The 20,013-nt window shown below is 50.6% G+C and overlaps 1 protein-coding gene across 1 annotated transcript; it reads right to left on the bottom strand.

The window, feature by feature from the left end:
• Positions 1-3,085: 3,085 nt before the first annotated feature.
• LOC123344097 (coiled-coil domain-containing protein 33-like) lies at positions 3,086-10,770 on the bottom strand. Its single transcript, XM_044979887.1, has 4 exons — positions 10,494-10,770; positions 9,401-9,900; positions 3,721-3,924; positions 3,086-3,288 (listed from the first exon to the last, which is right to left on the bottom strand). The coding sequence occupies exons 1-4, from the start codon at positions 10,768-10,770 to the stop codon at positions 3,226-3,228; spliced, it is 1,044 nt and encodes a 347-aa protein (XP_044835822.1). The 3' UTR covers positions 3,086-3,225.
• Between the last annotated feature and the right edge of the window lie 9,243 nt (positions 10,771-20,013).

Below are 20,013 nucleotides of genomic sequence, written 5' to 3'. Positions count from 1 at the left end.
ACATGACAGTACATTGCAGAGCTGGTCAGTTCTGTAATGTACAGCATGTTCCAGTAACATGTCCTCTGCTGGTGTGGCTTTTGTATGTTGCCAGGTACAGCAGGGACAGACTCCATAGTTGCACTGTGACTAAGCTGAAGAGTGGGAGGGGAAAGGTGACTTTAAGCAGACCCAGGGGTATGCTAGGAGCCAAAATAGTTCCAGGTGTAACTAAAAGCAGCCTTTAGTCTTTATGCTGGCCATAGTCCCATATGAACTGTTCCATGATAGGTGTACTATAGTTGGTGGCGGGGAGGGATAGCTCAGTGGTTTGAGCATTGGACCGCTAAACCCAGGGTTGTGAGCTGAATCCCTGAGGGAGCCCTCTAGGGAACTGGGGTAACAATCTGCCTGGGGATTGGTCCTGCTTTGAGTAGGGGGTTGGACTAGATGACCTCCTGAGGTCCCTTCCAACCCTGATATTCTATGATTCTATAACTGCATTCCTCCCTCTGCATGTGATATGCTCCTTGGCTTGCAAAGGGAGTGAGCTGTGTATGCCACTGAGCTAGGTAGGCCAGCTGCACTCCCCACACACCCTCAAAGTTTCCTCTGCTTCAGGGGAATCTTCAGGCAGTCCTCTAGGTGCAGGAGCCTAGGAGCCAAGGATCCAGCCCTAGATGCCAGGTAATGTATTGATCACAAATATACAAATAAGTGGGTTTTCTTCCTCACACAAAGCAGCAGAAACATTCAGTCACCATTGGATCTTCCATCACCAGAGCACACAGATGCATTAATCTCCCCCTTAACCAGGAGAATGCAGAGTTAACACTTGCCTCCTTCCTGGTTTTCAATTTTTAAATAAAGTCATACCAGAGTGACATCAGCGCAGCACGATTTATTGCTGTGTTAGCTTGTCATGTTCCCCCTGGGGACCTGGGAGCTGAGGTTATAAATTGCATTTGCTAATGCCTCCTCTGCCACCCCCAGCTCATGCTGAGGCTGCTACCTTAACTTTACCTTGCAATCACTCCAGCTCGCACTGATTACTATCGATTTCCTTCGCCCCCTGTTCCAAAGGGCTTGCACCTACACATTTGCTTGGCAAACTGAATCCAGGCTCACCAATAATCCTCTCCTCCTAGTGAATGTTCTGCTTATTATGGGAAGGGGAGAGGCTCCTTCCCTTGTTGCCATTAACAAATGTCTCTACTTTCAGCCATGCTGGCTGCATGCTGATGAGCTCTTGCCTCAAGATACTGAAGGCTTCCTCCAAGATGCTCAGCACCTTCCACTCTCCTGGTCTTCAATGGGACACGGTGCTCAGCACCTCACAGGATCTGGCCCATAAAGCCTAGGGCTTCGCTAGTGCCAGTGAAAAGGAACTGTTGGTTTCTCTATGCAACAAGGATTAAGAAAGACGAAGGTTCACATGTTCACGACAGCCCCTTTGCAACCCTCTGAGCCTAAATTATATTTACCCCACTACGAGGCCCCTTTACATAACCAGATCAGTGTAAGGGAGAACCATGTGTAAATGAGACTCAGGCCCAAAGACTCTGCCTGGTGCTTATTATCATTAATAAAACAAAACAAAACAAAAAAGACACAGAGGACAGCAGAGTTGGGGCTGTCAATTTATGACATGTTTGCATAGCACTCTGGGGCCCTGATTCCTGACTGGGGCCTTAATACAAGTAATAATGATGCAATAAAATAAAGATGTGGTATTGCCACCCCAAAGCACTTCCAAAGTCACAAGTCAGGCTCCCAAAATCATGAGATGTTATAAAAGTAATACATGTTTACCCTGGTTTTTTGCTTTTTAGTTCGAAACTTTAGGAGTCTCATTTTCCAGCTTCTCTCCCTGAGAGAAGCTTACTTTAAAGAAAACAACAACTGAAATCCTCCCATAATCACAGGTCTCAAGGAGCTGAGGCTTTAAGCAACCCACTCAATATTGCCTGAGTTGGCAACACTGATTAGGTGTCTCCCTGATTCTGCAACTATAACTCCTGAGATTAGAGAAACTGAGTCAATGTTTAAAACATTCATCCACCACTTCATGCAGGTTGTTTCTTCCACATCTGGGCAGTGAAAACAAACTGATCAGTTTCACTTTTGCTTTTAGTCAGTTTCATTCTCTGGCACCTGGGGTCACAATGATCATGGGAAAGGGTGAAAACATCTCCCAAACCTGTGGTTTCTTAACAAAAATAATCCTCCTCTCCTCCCCACCCCCCAGCATGACGACAAAGCTGGTCCTATCAGGTGAAATCCTAGATATCCTAGGATATCCTAGATGGGGTGGGAATGGTGTGGATTCTCCTGTATATCAGGGGAGGGGATGCTCAAGGCCTGTGCACTGGGCATGTCATGGGCTAGGTGATTATAACCCCTGTGCATGAGGTATCATCATGAGCCCCCCTCTCAGTCTGATCCAAAGAAGATATAATTCTGCTACAGCCCCCAGCTAGAGGGGGTTAGACCCAGATCCTTAAGCACTTAACTCCCTTGGGCACTAAATACCTAGGAGAAGCTGGGCTTTAGTCCTTCAGCCTAAGACACAGGGGCTCGTGCTTTTACCCCAGAGTTGCCCAGTTCATTCCCTGATGATGATCCAAACTGCAACCACCATGCAACGCCTCCTTGAGAACAGAAGGTGAGGCCTCCTTCTGAGCTTGGTTCCAAAGCAGCACCACCTGGATGGAACGGGTAAGAGCTCGGTGTGGCCTGACCAGTATGTTCATCCATATGCAGTCAGGGACATGCTCCCTCCCCCTCCTCCAGTACAGTACAGTCCAGCCACTCTCTAAGCACTGGAACCACAAACCCCACTGACTGCAGTTTTTGCAGAGTGAGGTCATCGGCTCCTGGGAGCTCGCCTTCCTGGAATCTGCTCAGTCAGCAGCCGCAGCTCCATATATTAATGCTGCGCCAGCTACCAACAATACAAAGGCAGGATCAAAGGCTTCAGTCACCTCTACCTCCCAGAGGGGCTGGGAGGATAAATTCGCTAGTGTCTGTGAACTTCTCACACACTAGTGTAGCCTGGACAGAGTGTAGGAACAGAGAACCGAGAACAGGAAGATTAGCAAGAGCCTGAGCAATTCCCCCTGGCCTCTCCTCATAAGTGAATCACCAGGCAGCAGGAATGAATCAGCTGGCATGCTTTGGCTTGCTTCCCACACTGGATTCAGAACTTGTGGTTCCAAGGCTCCATTTTTTCTCTCTCTCTCAACCTCACTGGAGCACCATATGGCAGGAGGGAGGCAATGCAATGACCAGGTGGCTGGCGGGACTTGGCTAGGACAAGATATGAAGAGTCAAACTGGTCAAATTCATTCTGAAAGAACTCCATTGACTTCAGGTTAGCTACATGTAGCCTGGGTAAGCATTTCCTGTAATGCAGGCCCAGGAGACTGGAAGGATCTCACAAGGGGGTGACGGAAGCCCAGACCCATGGGTTATTTTAAACCAGTCATCAAAAAGCACTGGATAATACATGGCCTGGGGCATCCTCACTCAGAGCCTGAGGGATGGACTGGATAGGATAGTCTAAATAGACCTGGTCCAGTTCCAGTCTAGATAACTTGGAACCCCCAACCAAAGCAGCCCAGAAAATGGCATGACACTTCATTTCCCCAGCAAGTCTCCAGCAAAGAACACCATCTCCTGCCAGAGCCTCCCATCCAGAGGATGAGACACTGAGGCAATCCCCATGGTGCCTTCACTTACCTGCAACCCAGTGAAGGGGTCCTGGGATCCCAGCTCGGGGCTGTGTCCTGGTGAAGAGAGGTGGAAACTGGCACTGCTCAGCAATCCCCTTGGCACAGCTGGTGAGGAAGGGGGAGAGAAGGAGGAGTGCACTTCATCTGCAGAGTCATTCCTTAGCTCTGGGAAGGCTCTTTGGTCAGGCTCACCAGGCAGCTCAGTCACCTGCTAAAAAGAAGACCACAAGCAATATTTCAGAGGGAGCCAGCCATGATACAGGCTGAGGTGTTGTCAGAAATTCAGCACATCTTGGCCTGTCTGCTCCCTTCCAGTCCCCAGTAGCCTCATAGTCTCCCAAATCAGACCTGCTCTTACCCAAAATGCACCAGACCACCCCTCTCTGCCAAGGTGGTGGAGGGGTTCCTCTCTGGCCTGGGCTCCACAGGGTAGAATACCACCTCTGTGGCACCTTTCCCTGGGACACCACAGAAACCCCTCCAAGCAGGGTCAGGCTCCATGGGGTTTAGTGAGAGCTGGAAGAGCTAGGGAACTGGCCATCCTCCATGGCACTGTCTCATTCAGACCCACTGGGTTGCCATGTGGTGATCAGGTCGGGCGCCAATACAACTCTGCCTCCTTCTGGGACCCATCTGAGGCCTCTGCTGCACAGTTACAAATACATCCTGCCAATAAGAGCATGGTTCCAGCTGGAGCCATGCTGCCAGGAAAGCCACGTGAAGAGGCAGCTGTCCACACAGCAGCTCATCTCCTCAGGATCTAGAGGAAGGCATCACCTCCTCCAGGCTCTGGATCATGCCCAGACTCTGTACCCATGGATGGAGTTTGGAGGGACAGGGAGGGGCATTGCATCCCCCAAACAGCAAGCTTCAGGCAGGCAGGCAGCCTGAGTGTGCAATGTAATGAGTTCTGTAGAGGAGATAGGAGAGTTCTCCCAGCTTAGGCCCCTGAGGCAGGGAGTCAGAACTTTGCTTATAAACAGAGTGATTAACAGGTGATTAAGATAAGAGAGGGCTGTTAAGATGTTTCCTAAAGTTAAATGATCTGTTCCAAGCTTGGTCAACTGCAAAAAGTAAGTACCATAAATGATAGAAAGTAATTGTAGATTTTTCTACAATTATTTCAATTGCTGGATTCAAGAGGTAGTAACCACGTTACTACTATATATTTTTTGAGAAGATAACTGATTTTTTAGATAAAGGAGATGCAGTAGATCTAATCTACCTGGATGTCAGTAAGGCATTTGATATAGTTCCACATGAGAAATTATTACTTAAATTAGAGAAGATGGGGATTAATATGAGAACTGAAAGGTGGATAAGGAACTGGTTGAAGGGGTGACTACATTGGGTCATACTGAAAGGTGAACTGTCATTCTAAAGGGAGGTTACAAGTGGAGTTCCTCCAGGATCAGTCTTGGGACAAATCTTATTTAACATTTTTTATTACTGATCTTGGCACAAAAAGTGGGACTGTGCTAATAAAATTTGCAGATGACACAAAGTTGGGAGGTATTGCCAATACAGAGGACTGGGATATCATACAAGAAGATCTGGATGACCTTGCTGGAGTAATAGAAATGGGATGATATTTAATAGTGCAAAGGGCAAGGTCATGCATTTAGGCACAAACAAGAAGAATTTTTGTTATAAGCTGAGGACTTATCAGTTGGAAGTGACAGAGGAGGAGAAAGACCTGGGTGTATTTGTTGATCACAGGATGACTATGAGCCGGAAATGTGAGGCCACGAAAAAGGCTAACACAATCCTGGGGTGCATCAGGTGAGGTATTTCCAGTAGAGACAGGAAAGTGTTAGTACAGGACCCTGGTGAGACCTCATCTGGAGTATCATAGAATCATAGAATCTAAGGGTTGGAAGGGACCTCAGGAGGTCATCTAGTCCAACCCCCTGCTCAAAGCAGGACCAAACCCAACTAAATCATCCCAGCCAGGGCTTTGTCAAGCCTGACCTTAAAAACCTCCAAGGAAGGAGATTCCACCACCTCCCTAGGTAACCCATTCCAGTTCTTCACCACCCTACTAGTGAAAAAGTTTTTCCTAATATCCAACCTAAACCTCCCCCTCTGCAACTTGAGACCATTACTCCTTGTTCTGTCATCTTCTACCACTGAGAACAGTCTAGATCCATCCTCTTTGGAACCCCCTTTCAGGTAGTTGAAAGCAACTATCAAATCCCCCCTCATTCTTCTCTTCTGCAGGCTAAACAATCCCAGTTCCCTCAGCCTCTCCTCATAAGTCATGTGTTCCAGCCCCCTAATCATTTTTGTTGCCCTCCGCTGGACTCTTTCCAATTTATCCACATCCTTCTTGTAGTGTGGGGCCCAAAACTGGACACAGTAGTCCAAATGAGGCCTCACCAGTGCTGAGTAGAGGGGAATGATCACATCCCTCAATCTGCTGGAAATGCCCCTACTTATACAACCCAAAATGCCATTAGCCTTCTTGGCAACAAGGGCACACTGTTGACTCATATTCAGCTTTTCGTCCACCGTAACCCCTAGGTCCTTTTCTGTAGAACTGCTGCCCAGCCATTCGGTACCTAGTTTGTAGCAGTACTGTGTGCAATTCTGGTCTCCCATGATGCAGAGAAGGCTATTAGGATGATCTGAGGAATGGAAAACCTACCTTATGAGAGGAGACCCTGGTGATTTTTTGCTTCTTCTGCAGCATGGAGCATGGGTCACTTTCAGGTTTAAAGTAGTGTAAATGGTGAATTCTCTTTAAACCATGATTTCAGGACTTCAGTAACTCAGGCAGAAGTTAGGGGTCTATTACAGGAGTGGATGGGTGAGGTTCTATGGCCTGCAATGTTCAGGAGGTCAGACTAGATAATCACAATGGTCCCTTCTGACTTCAGTAAGCGTATCTGAGTAAGAATATACATTACAATTTTAAACCTAACCAGTGTCCCTTAAGTGACTTGCCACAAGATGTCAGAACATGTTAGTATTAGAGCTGAGTGGGTCTAATATTTATTTAATTTTCTTTATTGATATAGGAATTAGATACAGTGCTCCTGTCAGATAATTTCTAAGTTATTATCTGCAAAAAAATGTTAGCGTTTTCAGTTGCCTAAGTAGCCCCTGGAATCACAATTAAAGCTGGGCCCCCTGCTGATAAATCTGAAATGGTGCTCCTGTGGGCTGGCACAGAATTTGCCCCCCCCCCATGCGTGGCCCCATTGACTTGATCAGATCCACCCCCCACCCCAAATATAGAAGTCAAACTATGCCTACATCTGTACCCCTTAAGGGGAGGCTTTACAGGACACACCACCTGCCAAGCCTAGTACAATCAGACATGGGATAGCTAGATCCAGCAGACTAAAGGCCTGGAGGGAGAACAAGCTAAACCTTCCAGCTGCAAGAAGAAATGTTTCTACAGGGAGATTACGATAGGTTTAAGGCTCAGCCACAGGGAGCATATGTCTTGATTGCATCCCTCTGGTAGCACTGAGGCAGAAGAGGAATCAGCCTCACTCCTGATGTTAATGGGCAGCTAATAAGTTGTGAGGTGCTGGCTGGGGGATAGGTGGTGATGGGCAGGGGTGAGAAATGCTCTTGGCTGCAGAGTGCTGCCCAGGCCCTAGTCCAAATCCCCAATGCAGCTAGCAATGGATGGAGCCTCCCCACCAAAAATGGACAGACTAGTTCTGAGAGAAGAAACACTGCCTCCAAATCTCCACCTGCGCTGAACCAGACCCACTGGGACCAGCTAGGGCCCCTTTTCCCCAGGCTTGGCCTCTTCTGCCTCCACAGACCTGAGTTTGTGCAGTCTCAAAAATCCACGGTCAGGTCTATTCCTGCTGGGCTAGTCACAGTCTCCAAGCTAAGATGCTAGCCTTTGCCAGGCAGCTTCAGCCTGGTAGCCACATAGCCTACAACACATGCAACCTCCCCTGAAGTGAGGCTACCTCTGGGGTCACGCTGGCAACCAAATGAGCTGCAGCACAATGGGGAGAGGGAGAGGAATTTGGGCCAAGGACATGGGGCAAACCCTGACACTTACAAGAGGAGCCAGAAGGGCTCCCCTGAAAGGCACAAACTTTAAAGATCTCGGTTTACCTATCTGAGACCCTGTTAATGCGATGCCTGCCTCCTGGACATCCCCTCATAGCCAGGGATGGCTCTGTAGCACCCTGCCTCAGTTTCCCCTCAGCAGGGTTTTCCCATCTCCCCAGGGATTCACATGGGTCAATAAACTGCACAAAGGTACTCAAAAACCCAGCTCTGAAGAAGGGCTGTTAACATAAAAGTTCAGCACATAATTCAAAAATAAAGACTCTAAAGTTAAAATCGACTCCCTGCTTTGCCTAGCCAATACAGCTCCTGCAGGAAAGCCCCCCCTACCCCAATGACTCCCTCACTGCAGATCAGCTACAGGTCCCCAGCTTCTCACCCATCACACTCCCACATATCCATAGGCCTTGCCTTAGTAACATGACCTTCCTGTCATCTGACCACAATCATTTTCCCACTCATCTCCTCTTAAAGGGCCAGCCACTCAGGACATCCCTGTCTATATAGGTTTGCCTACCAGCACCAGTGTAGCTGCAACTGCACTGGGGTTTGTACCAATATCACAGCTACATGGACATAGTTCCACCAGTGCCAGATTCCCTAGGCTTCGAAGGACAGTAAGCTGTGTGGATCCTACTGGGATTTCATTGTAGGGTTGCCAACTTTGTAATCGCATAAAATGGAACACCCTTGCCCTGCCTCTGCCCCGAGGTCCCACCCTGCCCCTTCTCCGAGGACCCTCCCCTGCTCACGCCATCCCCCTCCCTCCGTCGCTTACTCTCCCCACCATCACTCACTTTCACCGGGCTGTGTCAGGGGGTCAGGGTACTGGAGTGGGCGAGGGCTCCGGCTGGGGGTGCAGGCTCTGGGGTTGGGCTGGGGATGAGGGATTTGGGGTGCAGGAGGGGGCTCCAGGCTAGGGTGGAGAGGTTCAGAGTATAGGAGGGGGTTCCAGGCTGGGGGATTGGGATATGGGGGGTGAGTAGGCGCCAGGCTGGAGCCGAGGGGTTTGGAATGTGGGGTGCAGTCTCTGACAGGAGGTGCGGGCTCTGGGGTGGGGCCAGAAATGAGGGGTTCAGGGTCTGGGAGGGGGCTCAGGGCTGGGACAGGGAGTTGAGGTCCAGGCTCCGGCCAGGTGGCGCTCACTTCAGGCGGCTCCCAGAAGCAGCCGGCATGTCTGCTCCTAGGCGGAGGGGCCAGGAAGCTCTGCGCACTGCCTCCGCCTGCAGGCGCCACCCCCGCAGCTCCCATTGGCCGCAGTTCTTGGCCAATGAGAGCTGTGGAGCCAGCGCTCAGGGTGGGGGCAGTGCGTGGCACCCCCATGGCCATCCCTGCGTGTAGGGGCTGCAGGGACATCCCGCTGCTTCTGGGAGCTGCATGGAACCAGGGCAGGCAGGAACCCTGCCTTAGTTCCTCTGTGCCACCGACTGCGGAGCCGCCACGGTTCCTTTTTGACTGGGTGTTGCAGTCAAAAACCAGGCACCTGGCAACCCTATTTCAGTGTGGCAGCGTTGGCATCTCGCACTTCACCTGAAGGTTGACCCACTGAGTCACCCCTCCACCTCCTGACTGTATCACCAGCATGTCTTCCTATTGCAGCACAGCAGGCTTTTCCCTGCCCACCTTGGCAACTCTGCATTCCCTACCTCAGCAGAGAGGGTGCGGGGCTTGATGGGCGGCGAATGATAAGCAGATGATGTCAATGCTTCTGGAGTAGAATGGGGGCAGCTGTGATGGGGGCCATCCAGAGACTGGAGGGGCACTGGGAAGGGCGCTCTTTGGGTATGCACCCCATCTTGTTCCCCATCCTCTCTTGCAGATAGCCAGGGTGAAAGCTGGTGGGAAGACACTGGTGTCTCCTTCCTTGCAGGCAGACGGTGCTCATGGAAGGATACGGCGTAGGCCAGCCTCCCACAATGCATTGCCAGCTCGTCCTCGCCCACCCGCAGCAGTGCCATGATGTCGCTGTAGCGGTACAGGTCCTCGTCTTTCCTGGCGAAGAGGTTCATCCTCGGCTGGTTGGTGCGAGGGTAGATGGCAAAGAAGGCTTCCCCGGCCCGGAGGCTGCTCTTCAGTGAGGGTCCGCTGAGCCGCAGGGCCTCGATCCGGAGGCGCACATCATGGTTCTTGTCATTCTTGCAGAATCCTGGCTCCCAAAACCCCACAAGCAGACGTTACAGGGGCCAAGTTTGGAGCTCAATGGCTGAATTAGCTCAGGAAAGTCGCTTCCACTATCCCCAGCCCTGTGCCCCCCTATGTCTGACACCCCCTCCTGCCCCAGTCGTGCACTCCCATGGGTCTGACGCCCCCGCCTGCCTCATCTCTGCACTCCCCTGGGTCTGACGCCCCCTCCTGTCCCAGCCCCACCCTCCTCTGGGTCTGTCACCCCCGCCTGCCCCAGACCTGTGCTCCCCTGGGTCTCACGCCCCCTTATGTCCCAATCACATTCTCCCCTGCATCTGATGCCCCCTTCTGCCCCAGCCCACCCACACTCCATGACCAGTCAGCCCACGGGCTGCTTCAGAGGTGGCATTGGAGTGTGCCTAGATTTAGGCTTGGTCTACAACCCTTAATGCCAGTCTAAGGGCCGTAGCTCAAGAGTCACTCAAGCCCTTGGATTCCAGGTATCGGTGACGAATTGGTCCCTAAGTCGGTCCTGAGCAGGTGAGCGCTGAATTCAGTGAAAGACTCAGGGGTGGCCCCCCCCTCCTCCCTGGCCCCTCACAGCCAGCCTCTTACCTTTAGGCAAGGTGAAGAGGAACCTCCTCCTCTCAAAGGCATAGATCTCGCTGAGGTTGCTTTGCTCAATGATGTCAGTGGTCCCCGAGCTGGTATAGAGGACATCTCCCTCATTCACCTGCAGGCGCACCCCAGCCCCGGACCCCTCCAGCAGTGGGTTTTCCACTGTCAGCCTCAGGGCATATCGGCCCTTTTCATTGAACTGCACATTCACCACCTCAAACTCAAAGTCAAGGGTCTTCTCCTCGGCCTTCAGACGTGCCCTCTGCAGGGTCATGGGGACGCGTGGTTCTGCCGCCCTGTTAGCCACGGGGAGAGCCTTTCCCAGGGAATTGGGGTAGGGAACCACTGACAGCAGGCTGCCACTGATTGCTCTGTGATCCCCCTAAAATGCCCTGAGATCTGGCAGATCTGTGCCCCAGCCTGCAGTGAGTCCCTCCCTTTGCCACAGCAGACAGCCCTCTAGAGAGGAACCCACGGTTTCAGGCATCACTTCCACCCACGGGCCAACAGCAGAGCTCTTGTTTTTCCCCTCCAAACCTGGACTTTCTTTAAAATGGCTGCTTTCCTTTGCAGTGGCAAAGTGCCTGGAGCTGCCTGTCGGTGGCATGTCCTGTCACATCTTTTCAGTCACAGACGGCTTTCACAAACCATATCAGCCTCGGGGGGCGTCCTTTGGTGATTCCAGGAGAGCAGCCAAGCTGAGTGTGCTGCACAGAGTGAGCCTCAGCATGACCTCCTGTCTCCCGGGCTCCACAGAACGGAGAAGGGGAGGGGGAGGAAGCGGTGCTTTGAACTCAGTTTGTTTGCCATGAAACCAGGTAACTAGATGCAAACTGGAACCCGCCTTCCAGCAAACACAGCTTGCTGCAGAATGAGGGAGGAAGCCTTTCCCCAAGGAGAGAGCCAAGTCAATGCCAGCACCACACACAACATGGTATATTGCAGGAGCTGTGCATCTGAGGGACGTACTCAGTGTAGGCCAGGCTTGAGGTGTTGGGGCCTGATCGTGCCCATGGAAGTGCTAATGGGAGTCAAGGGTGTGCAGGGCTCTCAGCATCTCACTGAGCTCTGGTCACTGGTTCTCCCTCGGATATGGCTCCAGTTCACACCTGCCTGGGGCGCACTTGGGTTTGTCTGTACGTTCTTGACACAGGGCTGTTCATAGTGCCTGGATTGCAGTGGGAGACGTAGAGTCTTCAGCGCACAGGGAGTGGCTGTAGCCCAGGCAAAGAGGGCCCTCCTAAGGGATCAGACAGAGTGCGGTGGGAGAAGGAAGAGCCCCATAGGAGAAGCTGAAGGAGCAGTCAGAGAGATAGGATGGCATCCCCAGGAAGGCTGAGTCTCTGCAGCCTGGCAAGGAGTGGGTGCCTGACCTGGCTGAGGAGGATGAGAGTGGTAGTGAGGACTTGTGACTTGGCAAGGAAGGAGTTGTTGGGAACAGGGTGAGGGCAGTTTGTGAAGGGCAGTTGGTGAATCTGACAGATGGTGCAGGCTGGACGATGTCCCATGATCTCAGCCTCACAACAGCATGGGCCTTAGAAATGGAGGTGGGGTCCCAGCAAGGTGGGTGATGTCCCCTGGCATGAGGCTCAAGCAGGGTGCACTCAGACACAGCCAAGCCTGCCCTGTCAAAGGCCTTTAAACAGGGACCATGCTGTGCCGTGACATGTCAGTGACAGCAGTATGCCCTGGGTCAAAGCAACACACAGCAATAATAGCCAGCAACCACTGATGGGGCTGTAATTCCATCCAGGGGTTCCAGCATCATCAGCAAATACCAGAGTGAACTCTCAGGGTTTGTCAACACTGGCACTTTATAGCACTGCAACTTTCTCATTCAGGGGTGTGAAAAAAACACCCCACTGAGTGCTGCAAGTTTCAGTGCTGTAAACTGCCAGTGCAGGAAGCTATTCTCATGGAGGTGTTTTTTTTACAGCTGGTGCCATGACTACATTAGTGCTAATGAAGACATGCCCTAAATCACCAAAGGAGTTTAATGCCAGTTGTCCTCTCTCTAGCCACAGCACAAGATTCCCTGGGGCAGCTGAATGTTAGCCCCACAGGGATCACTTCAAGGTAGGTCAAACTACAGGCCACACAGCTACTAGCCTCTCTTCTGCTTCTTCATAGAATATTAGGGTTGGAAGGGACCTCAAGAGGTCATTTAGTCCAACCCCCTGCTCAAAGCAGGACCAATCCCCAGATTTTTACCCCAGTTCCCCAAATGGCCCCCTTAAGGATTGAACTCACAACCCTGGATTTAGCAGGCCAACACTCAAACCACTGAGCTATCCCTCCCCATTCCCCTCACATTGGCCTTTCCATTAGCAAACATTTCCCAGCTGAAATCCCTTCAATGATCTCTGCCTTGCTAGCTATTGGGCCTGAATCTCTTCTCAGTTACACTGGTGTAAATCAAGAGTCTTCTTTGAAGGCAGTTGGGTAAAGACCTGATCCAAAGCCCCCTGGAATCGAGTCTTTCTACTGACTTAGTTGGATTTGGATCAGGCCCTACATGTAAGGCAAACTCACAGCCAAACCAGAGCTGCCTGCACAGCTGCTGCAGTGAGTCAGTATATGGGGCTCTCCACCCCTCATGTTCCTGCTGTATACTCCAGGAGGGGAGGGCAACCTTACCTGCCTACCTCTCAGGCCTTCCTTGAGCTGGCCCTGCGGGAGGGTGCTCCTTGCCCACCCCTCACCCTTGGTCCTCTGTACCTTGTCATTGGGCTCCTGCCCTGTGAGCCCCCCAAGCTATTCTCTCCCCCCTCCCCCCCGCCGCACCACCCGAGCTGGCTGCATGACCTGCAGCCAGTCCATTTCCAAACCATGCCTAGGACACAGCTGAATGCTCCACACACTTCACTTCCTTACTATCATGTCCCACCCCAACACCAAGTGGCAGGACTGCCTACCAACGATGGAGAATGAGGAGCCCCAGTGGGCAAGTCTGTATTCCACCCTGGTCCCACGGCCCACCAGGGATATCAGTTGGCGGCTCCTTCACAGAGCTGTGAGCACAGGCACGTACCCGATGTGGTTCACCCCTGCCCCTGACACTTGCCCTTTCTGCAGCATGAGGGATACCCTGGAGCACACCTACCTGGAGTACGGCAGGCTGCAGCCCCTTTTCCGGCTCCTCCAGAACTTCCCCCTCATATTCTGGCTACTCTTTTCCCTGCACCTCCTGCTCTATGCATATCCCTGACCCCATGAAGTCACAAGACCATCCACCATACGAGGAGGAGGATGCTGGACAGGGAGGTGCTCTGCGAGTCTAACTGTAGCAGGCTGGGGGACACGTGATAAGTCAGTGGCAGAACTGGGATGGCACTCTAGCTCTCCTGAGTCCCAGTCCTCTGCTCTAACTACTATACCACCCTTACTGTCATGTAGGAATGGCTTCCTATTTGATAGCATGGGGGTGGATAGCTCAGTGGTTTGAGCACTAGCCTGTTAAACCCAGGGTTGTAAGCTCAATCCTTGAGAAGGCCATTTGGGGCAATAATCTGTCTGGGGATAGGCCCTGCTTTGAGCAGGGGGTTGGATGAGATGAGTTCCTAAGGTCCCTTCCAACCTTGATATTCTATGATAGAGGATAGGTAGGAGCTATTACACACAGCTGCTATTTAGAACAACCCTGAGACTGGCAGGCCCCAACCCTGTGTCAGAATTATAGAGGTGCCAAGGTGACAACCATATTTGCCCCCTTTCTGCCCTCAGTACAGCAAAGATAGGAGAGAACCAATCTGAATCCATGTGACATTGGACAAGTCATTGAATCTCCTTTTCTCAACCAGAGATTTTTTGAGGGGAGCTAGCAAACAGAAGCAGCTAACCAGGGGCAGCTCTAGGCACCAGCAAAGCAAGCACCTGCTTGGGGCAGCCCATTTGCAGGGGCGTCAGGGATCTAGCATGGGAGCTGAGAACCAACAGGGGGCTCTGGGAGCTGTAGTTCCTTGGTTAGCTCCCTGCCTATAGAGCCAGCCCTGGAGCAGGGAAAGAACAACATTTCCCAGCATTCCCTTGGCCACTACCAACTGGAAAGGAAGGAGGGGGACCTCATGCGGCAGCGTGCTGTGAGTGCCATGAATGGTAGGGATACCATATTTTAACATTCAAAAAACAGGACACTCCACGGGGAGGGTAGCCCCACCCTGCCACCATTCACTCCCTCCAGCTGCCCACCACAGAAACCCCAACCCATCCAACCCCCCTCTCCCTGTCCCCTGATCACTCCCTCCTGCTCCTTTGTCCCCTGATTGCCCCCTCCTGGGACCCCTGCCCCTAACTGCCCCTTGGGACCCCAGCCCTTATCTAAGCCTCCCTTCTCCTTGTCCCCAACTGCCCCCTCCTGAGACACCCCCCCTAGCTTCCCCCATAGGCTCTCACCCCCTGCCTGTCCCCTGACAAACCCCTGGGACTCCCATGCCTATCCAACCGCTGCCTGTCCCCTGACTGCCCCCCCAAACCCCTGACCTATCTAACCCCCCCTTCTCCCTGCCCCTGACTGCCCCCCCTGAACCTCCACCCCATCCAACCCCCCCTGCTCCCTGTCCCTTGACTGCCCCCCCGGAACCCCCTACCCCTTCTCCAACCCCCCACCCCCGTTACCGTGCCACTCAGACCAGCGTTTCTGGTTCCGTGCAGCACCAGACATGCTGCTGCATACATGCTGCCGTGCTCCCCCATGGAGCCCACAGCGCCCCCACCACACACACAGCACCTGCCTTCCAGATTTGAACACCTCAAAATTCAGGAGTGCTCAAGCTCAGTTTGGGCAGCTGTTACTTCATTTCTCCCAAATCAAATATACTGATCCACTGTAACTTGCTGTAGAAAAAGTAGGATAAAATTGAGCAAGAAATGCTTCCCAGTGGTTATTAGGACTGGAATTGCTATTTTCAACAGCCATTGCCTTTTTTTTGTTTAAAAGGAAGACAGTGATATTGCATTGGCAAATTCCCCATAGAAAGAAAGAGTGGAACAAAAGAATAATAAAGGCACCTCAATTTTTCCTCATTTATGGAGGACAGTCTTATAATATGCATCCAGATATCCTCCAATCACACAAGCTGAAAATTGTTCCACTTTACTGCAGCTCTGTAACCATATGGGAACCCAATCCTGTCTGTGTTTTATGCACATCCAAAATTCCTGCTGAATGACCCGTCCTGGGAGCGAGTTACCAGTGACCCAGGGCTGCAGCGGAAGGAGGGTGCAGGTGGTGGAGGGGGGAGAGCCCAGGGCTAGGGTGGCAGGAGGTGAGGCGGGAGGGCACTGGTGGGGGGGAAGGGGGAAGGGGGGAGCCTAGGGCTGGGGTGGCAGGGGGAGGGCACTGGTGGAGGGGAAAAGGGGGAAACCCAGCGCTGGGGCGGCAGGGGGTTTGGGGGGGGGGGGAGAGCCCAAGGCTGGGACAGGGGGCAGCCAAATATTTTTTTGCTTGGGGCAGCAAAAAACCTAGAGCTGGCCCTGCAGCTAACAGGGGATTTTTGCAAGGGAATTCTTCATGTGAAGGAGGAGTGATTACGTGACCCTTGGGGTAAGTTTGTTGTATGTAGTGTGTGTGTTTGTGGTGTACTTGCTGCTTGACTGAAATATACCATGTGGTCTGTTTGTTTGGGGGACCATGTGCTGACCGGGTGTACTAAGCCTAGTGGCCTGCTAGGCAAGGCTGAGAGCTTCTTAACGAGGCTTTGATCTCTAAGCCCTTTAGCACCCATCAACCCTTAACCAAGGGGCAATAGGTAATAATTGGAGACATACCAATCTCCTAGAACTGGAAGGGACCTTGAAAGGTCACCAAGTCCAGCCCCCTGTCTTCACTAGCAGGACCAATTTTTGCCCCAGATCCCTAAGTGGCCTCCTCAAGCATTGAACTCACAACCCTGGGTTTAGCAAGCCAATGCTCAAACCACTGAGCGAGCTATCCCTCCCCCCAACAGGGGAGTTTTGCCAGGGAGTTTACAGAGGGAGTGGGGCTAGATACACTTAACATTCTTTAAACTTAAAGCCAAAAACACCCCCTGATAATAACAAAACTTCAACAAAGGAACTAACTTCAGGAATAAAAAGATAATGTAGGTAGATGTCCAGCAAGTGGCATAGATGTGCATTCAGTGCAAGGAGCTCCTGGACCTCAGAGACCACGTACGGACTTTGGAGACCAGAGTGGCTGAAGTGGAGGAGCTAAGGGAAACAGAGAGGTACATAGATGAGACTTTCTGGTGTGAAAGCCTCTGTGCTGTTAAGGAGGATGAAAGTCTCAGGGAAGGAAAACATCCAACTGGAGCAGAGGGAAACGATCCCATACTTCCAGACAGGAATACTTTTATTCTTTTTAGGTGACAAATCTGAGGAACTATCCCAGATTGAGGTGTCACTAGAGGAGGTTTGGGAACCAATTGATAAATTAAACAGTAATAAGTCACCAGGACCAGATGGTATTCACCCAAGAGTTCTGAAGGAACTCATATGTGAAATTGCACAACTACCAATTGTAGTCTGTAACCTATCATTGAAATCAGCTTTTGTACCAAATGACTGGAGGGTGGCTAATGTGACACCAATTTTTAAAAAGGGCTTGTAGCGGGGTGGATCCCCGCTCTTGCCCTGAAGGGGTAAAAACAGCCCTGGGACGGGGCTGTGGCTGGAGAAAGCAGCTTTTAGGCTGGGCTGATTGGGGGAAGTGGCTGCAGCTGGGGCCATGCCCCAAACAGACTCAGCTGGCCCTATAAAGGCAGAGAAGCCAGGGGCAGACAGAAGTCTCTCTCTGTAAAGGGAGATGGGCTTAGCTGAAGGGACCTGAGTAGAGTACCTGAGTGAAGCAGGGCTGGGGAGCTCTAGCCTGGAAAGCCCCAGGCTGTGGCCTAGCATAAGGCCAACAGGTACTAGGGGTTGCAGAGGGCAGCCCAGGGGTAGGCCAAGGCAGCAGGTCCAAACCCAACCTTGCCAATGATGAGTAGGCTGACACTGCAGTATGCCCCAGGGCACAGGGGCTAGACAATGACTGGCAGTAGCCATATACTGAGGCAAGGTGGGGATAGAGGGTAGGGGCTTCCCAGGGAGGGGAGACCCTGAGAGAGAGGGATTACTACTAGGGGGCAGCACCCCATGTAAAAGGTCACTGGGTCCAGGGAGGGACACAGGGGTTAGAGGACAGGCGGATCACTGGCCTGCAGAAGGCGCTCCAGAGCTAGAATGAGCTAATTCCTGGAAGTCACCAGCAGGAGATGCCACAGGGGTGAGTCTGCTGGTTTACAGGGCTCCAGAGATTGATCCTGGCAATTACAGGCCGGTAAACCTGACTTCAGTATTGGGCAAACTGGTTGAAACTATAATAAAGAACAATATTGTCAGACATATAAATGAACATAATTTGTTGAGGAAGAGTCAACATGGTTTTTGTAAAGGGAAATCATGCCTCACCAATCTGCTAGGATTCTTTAAGAGGGTCAACAAGCATGTGGACAAGGGTGATCCAAAGGATATTGGATACTTAGATTTCTTAGAAAGCCTTTGACAAGGTCCCTCACCAAAGGCTCTTAAGCAAAGTAAGCTGTCATGTGATAAGAGGGAAGGTCCTCTCATGGACTGGTTAAAAGATAGTAAACAAAGGGTAGGAATAAATGGTCAGTTTTCAGAATGGAGAGAGGTAGATAGTAGTTTTCCCCAGGTGTCTGTGCTGGGACCAGTCCTATTCAACATATTCATAAATGATCTAGAAAAAAAGGATAAACAGCGAGGTGGCAAAATTTGCAGAGGATACAAAACTACGCAAGATAGTTAAGTCCCAGGAAGACTGTGAAGAGCTACACAAGGATCTCTCAAAACTGGGTGACTGGGCAACAAAATGGCAGATGAGATTCAATGTTGATAAATGCAAAGTAATTAACATTGGAAAACATAATCCCAACTATACATATACAATTATGGAGTCTAAATTAGCTGTTACCTCTCAAGAAAGAAATCTTGGAGTCATTGTGGATAGTTCTCTGAAAACATCCACTCAATGTGCAGTGGAAATCAAAGTGAACAGAATGTTGGGAATCATTAAGAAAGGGCTTAATAATAAAACAGAAAATATCATTGTCTCTATATAAATCCATGGTATGCCCACATCTTGAATACTGCATGCAGATGTGGTTGCCCCATCTCAAAAAAGATAAATTGGAATTGGAAAAGGTTCAGAAAAGGGCAACAAAAATGATTTAGGGGTATGGAACGGCTTCCATATGAGGAAAGATTGGCATTTTTCAGCTTGGAAAAGAGACAACTAATGGGAATATGATTGAGGTCTATAAAATCATGACTGGGATGGAGAAAGTAAATAAGGAAGTGTTATTTACTCCTCCTAATAACACAAGAACTAGGGGTCACCAAATGAAATTAATAGGCAGCTGGTTTAAAACAAACAAAAGGACAACACGCAGTCAGTCTGTGGAACTCTTTGCCAGAGGATGTTGTGAAGGTCAAGACTATAACAGGGTTAAAAAAAGAACTAGATAAATTCATGGAGTATAGGTCCATCAGTGGCTATTAGCCAGGATGGGCAGGGATGGTGTCCCTAGCCTCTGTTTGCCAGAATCTGGGAATGAGTGACAGGGAATGGATCACTTGATTACCTGTTCATTCCCTCTGGGGCACCTGGCATTGACCACTGTCAGAAGACAGGATACTGGGCTAGATGGATCTTTGGTCTGCCCAGTATGGCTGTTCTTATGAGTTGGCTGTTTTGTTGAATCTGACAGTTTAAATTTTGATGAATCAGCATTTTCCAACACAATGTTTTGTTGGACAGTTACCGACTTGCTCTCCTCAGATATGTAGATTGCCATATAATGTCCCAGAGATCGACAGAGACAATGTTAATATTAACATGCTGCTCTGGAAGTCTGAAAGTTGGAATCCTTTAATGGTATTGGAAGAATGAACTCTTCTTTCCTTTCTCCCTATATGTTGTGTGAAGAGCACTCAAATCTTGAGTCTGATCAGCATTTGATCGATCAGCTCGTTTGCTGTGAAAACCCCACTGGCTCCAGTTGGTCCCTGCGACCTGTTTTATTGGCAGTTTGGGGTCCCAGGGGATTCATGCCTCCATGTTTCATTTTCAGTTTTTGTGGGTTTCTTTTAAATGAAAGCAAACAAACCTCAAACAAAATTGCCTAGTCCCCTGGGTTCCCTAATGAAACCATGAACTAACCCAGCTTCTCTCAAAAGGTATATTGTCCTTGGTGAATATGGGCTATGCTGGAGGTTTTTAAATAAAGCAATGATGGGCCCAAGCTGCAAAATTTGGATCCAGATTTCAAATGGGTTGAAATTCGAGGTTGTTAAGATCAAAGGTGTTGGTCAGGCCATTTGTGAAATTTGGATTCATCCTGCAATGACTTAAGCATGTGTTTATATTTACATACATGACTAGTCCCAATTAAATCAATGGGGACTATTCAAGGGGGTAAATTAAGCATCTAAGTAAATCATAACAGGATTATAATCCTTGCTTTCTAGTGCCAAA

The sequence above is a fragment of the Mauremys mutica genome, chromosome 11, assembly GCF_020497125.1.
Source record: "Mauremys mutica isolate MM-2020 ecotype Southern chromosome 11, ASM2049712v1, whole genome shotgun sequence".
Lineage (NCBI taxonomy): Eukaryota > Metazoa > Chordata > Testudines > Geoemydidae > Mauremys > Mauremys mutica.
Note: the sequence above shows the minus strand (reverse complement) of the source record. Positions and strands in the feature narration are given on the sequence as shown.

Coding starts and splice junctions, on each gene's coding strand:
- LOC123344097 (XM_044979887.1), bottom strand. CDS start 10,770: ATGACCCTGCAGAGGGCACGTCTGAAGGCCGAGGAGAAGACCCTTGAC. Junction 3,925..9,400: donor CCCGCACCCTCTCTGCTGAG/GTAGGGAATGCA, acceptor TCTTCTTTTTAG/CAGGTGACTGAGCTGCCTGG. Junction 3,289..3,720: donor ACCCCTTCACTGGGTTGCAG/GTAAGTGAAGGC, acceptor ATCTTGTCCTAG/CCAAGTCCCGCCAGCCACCT.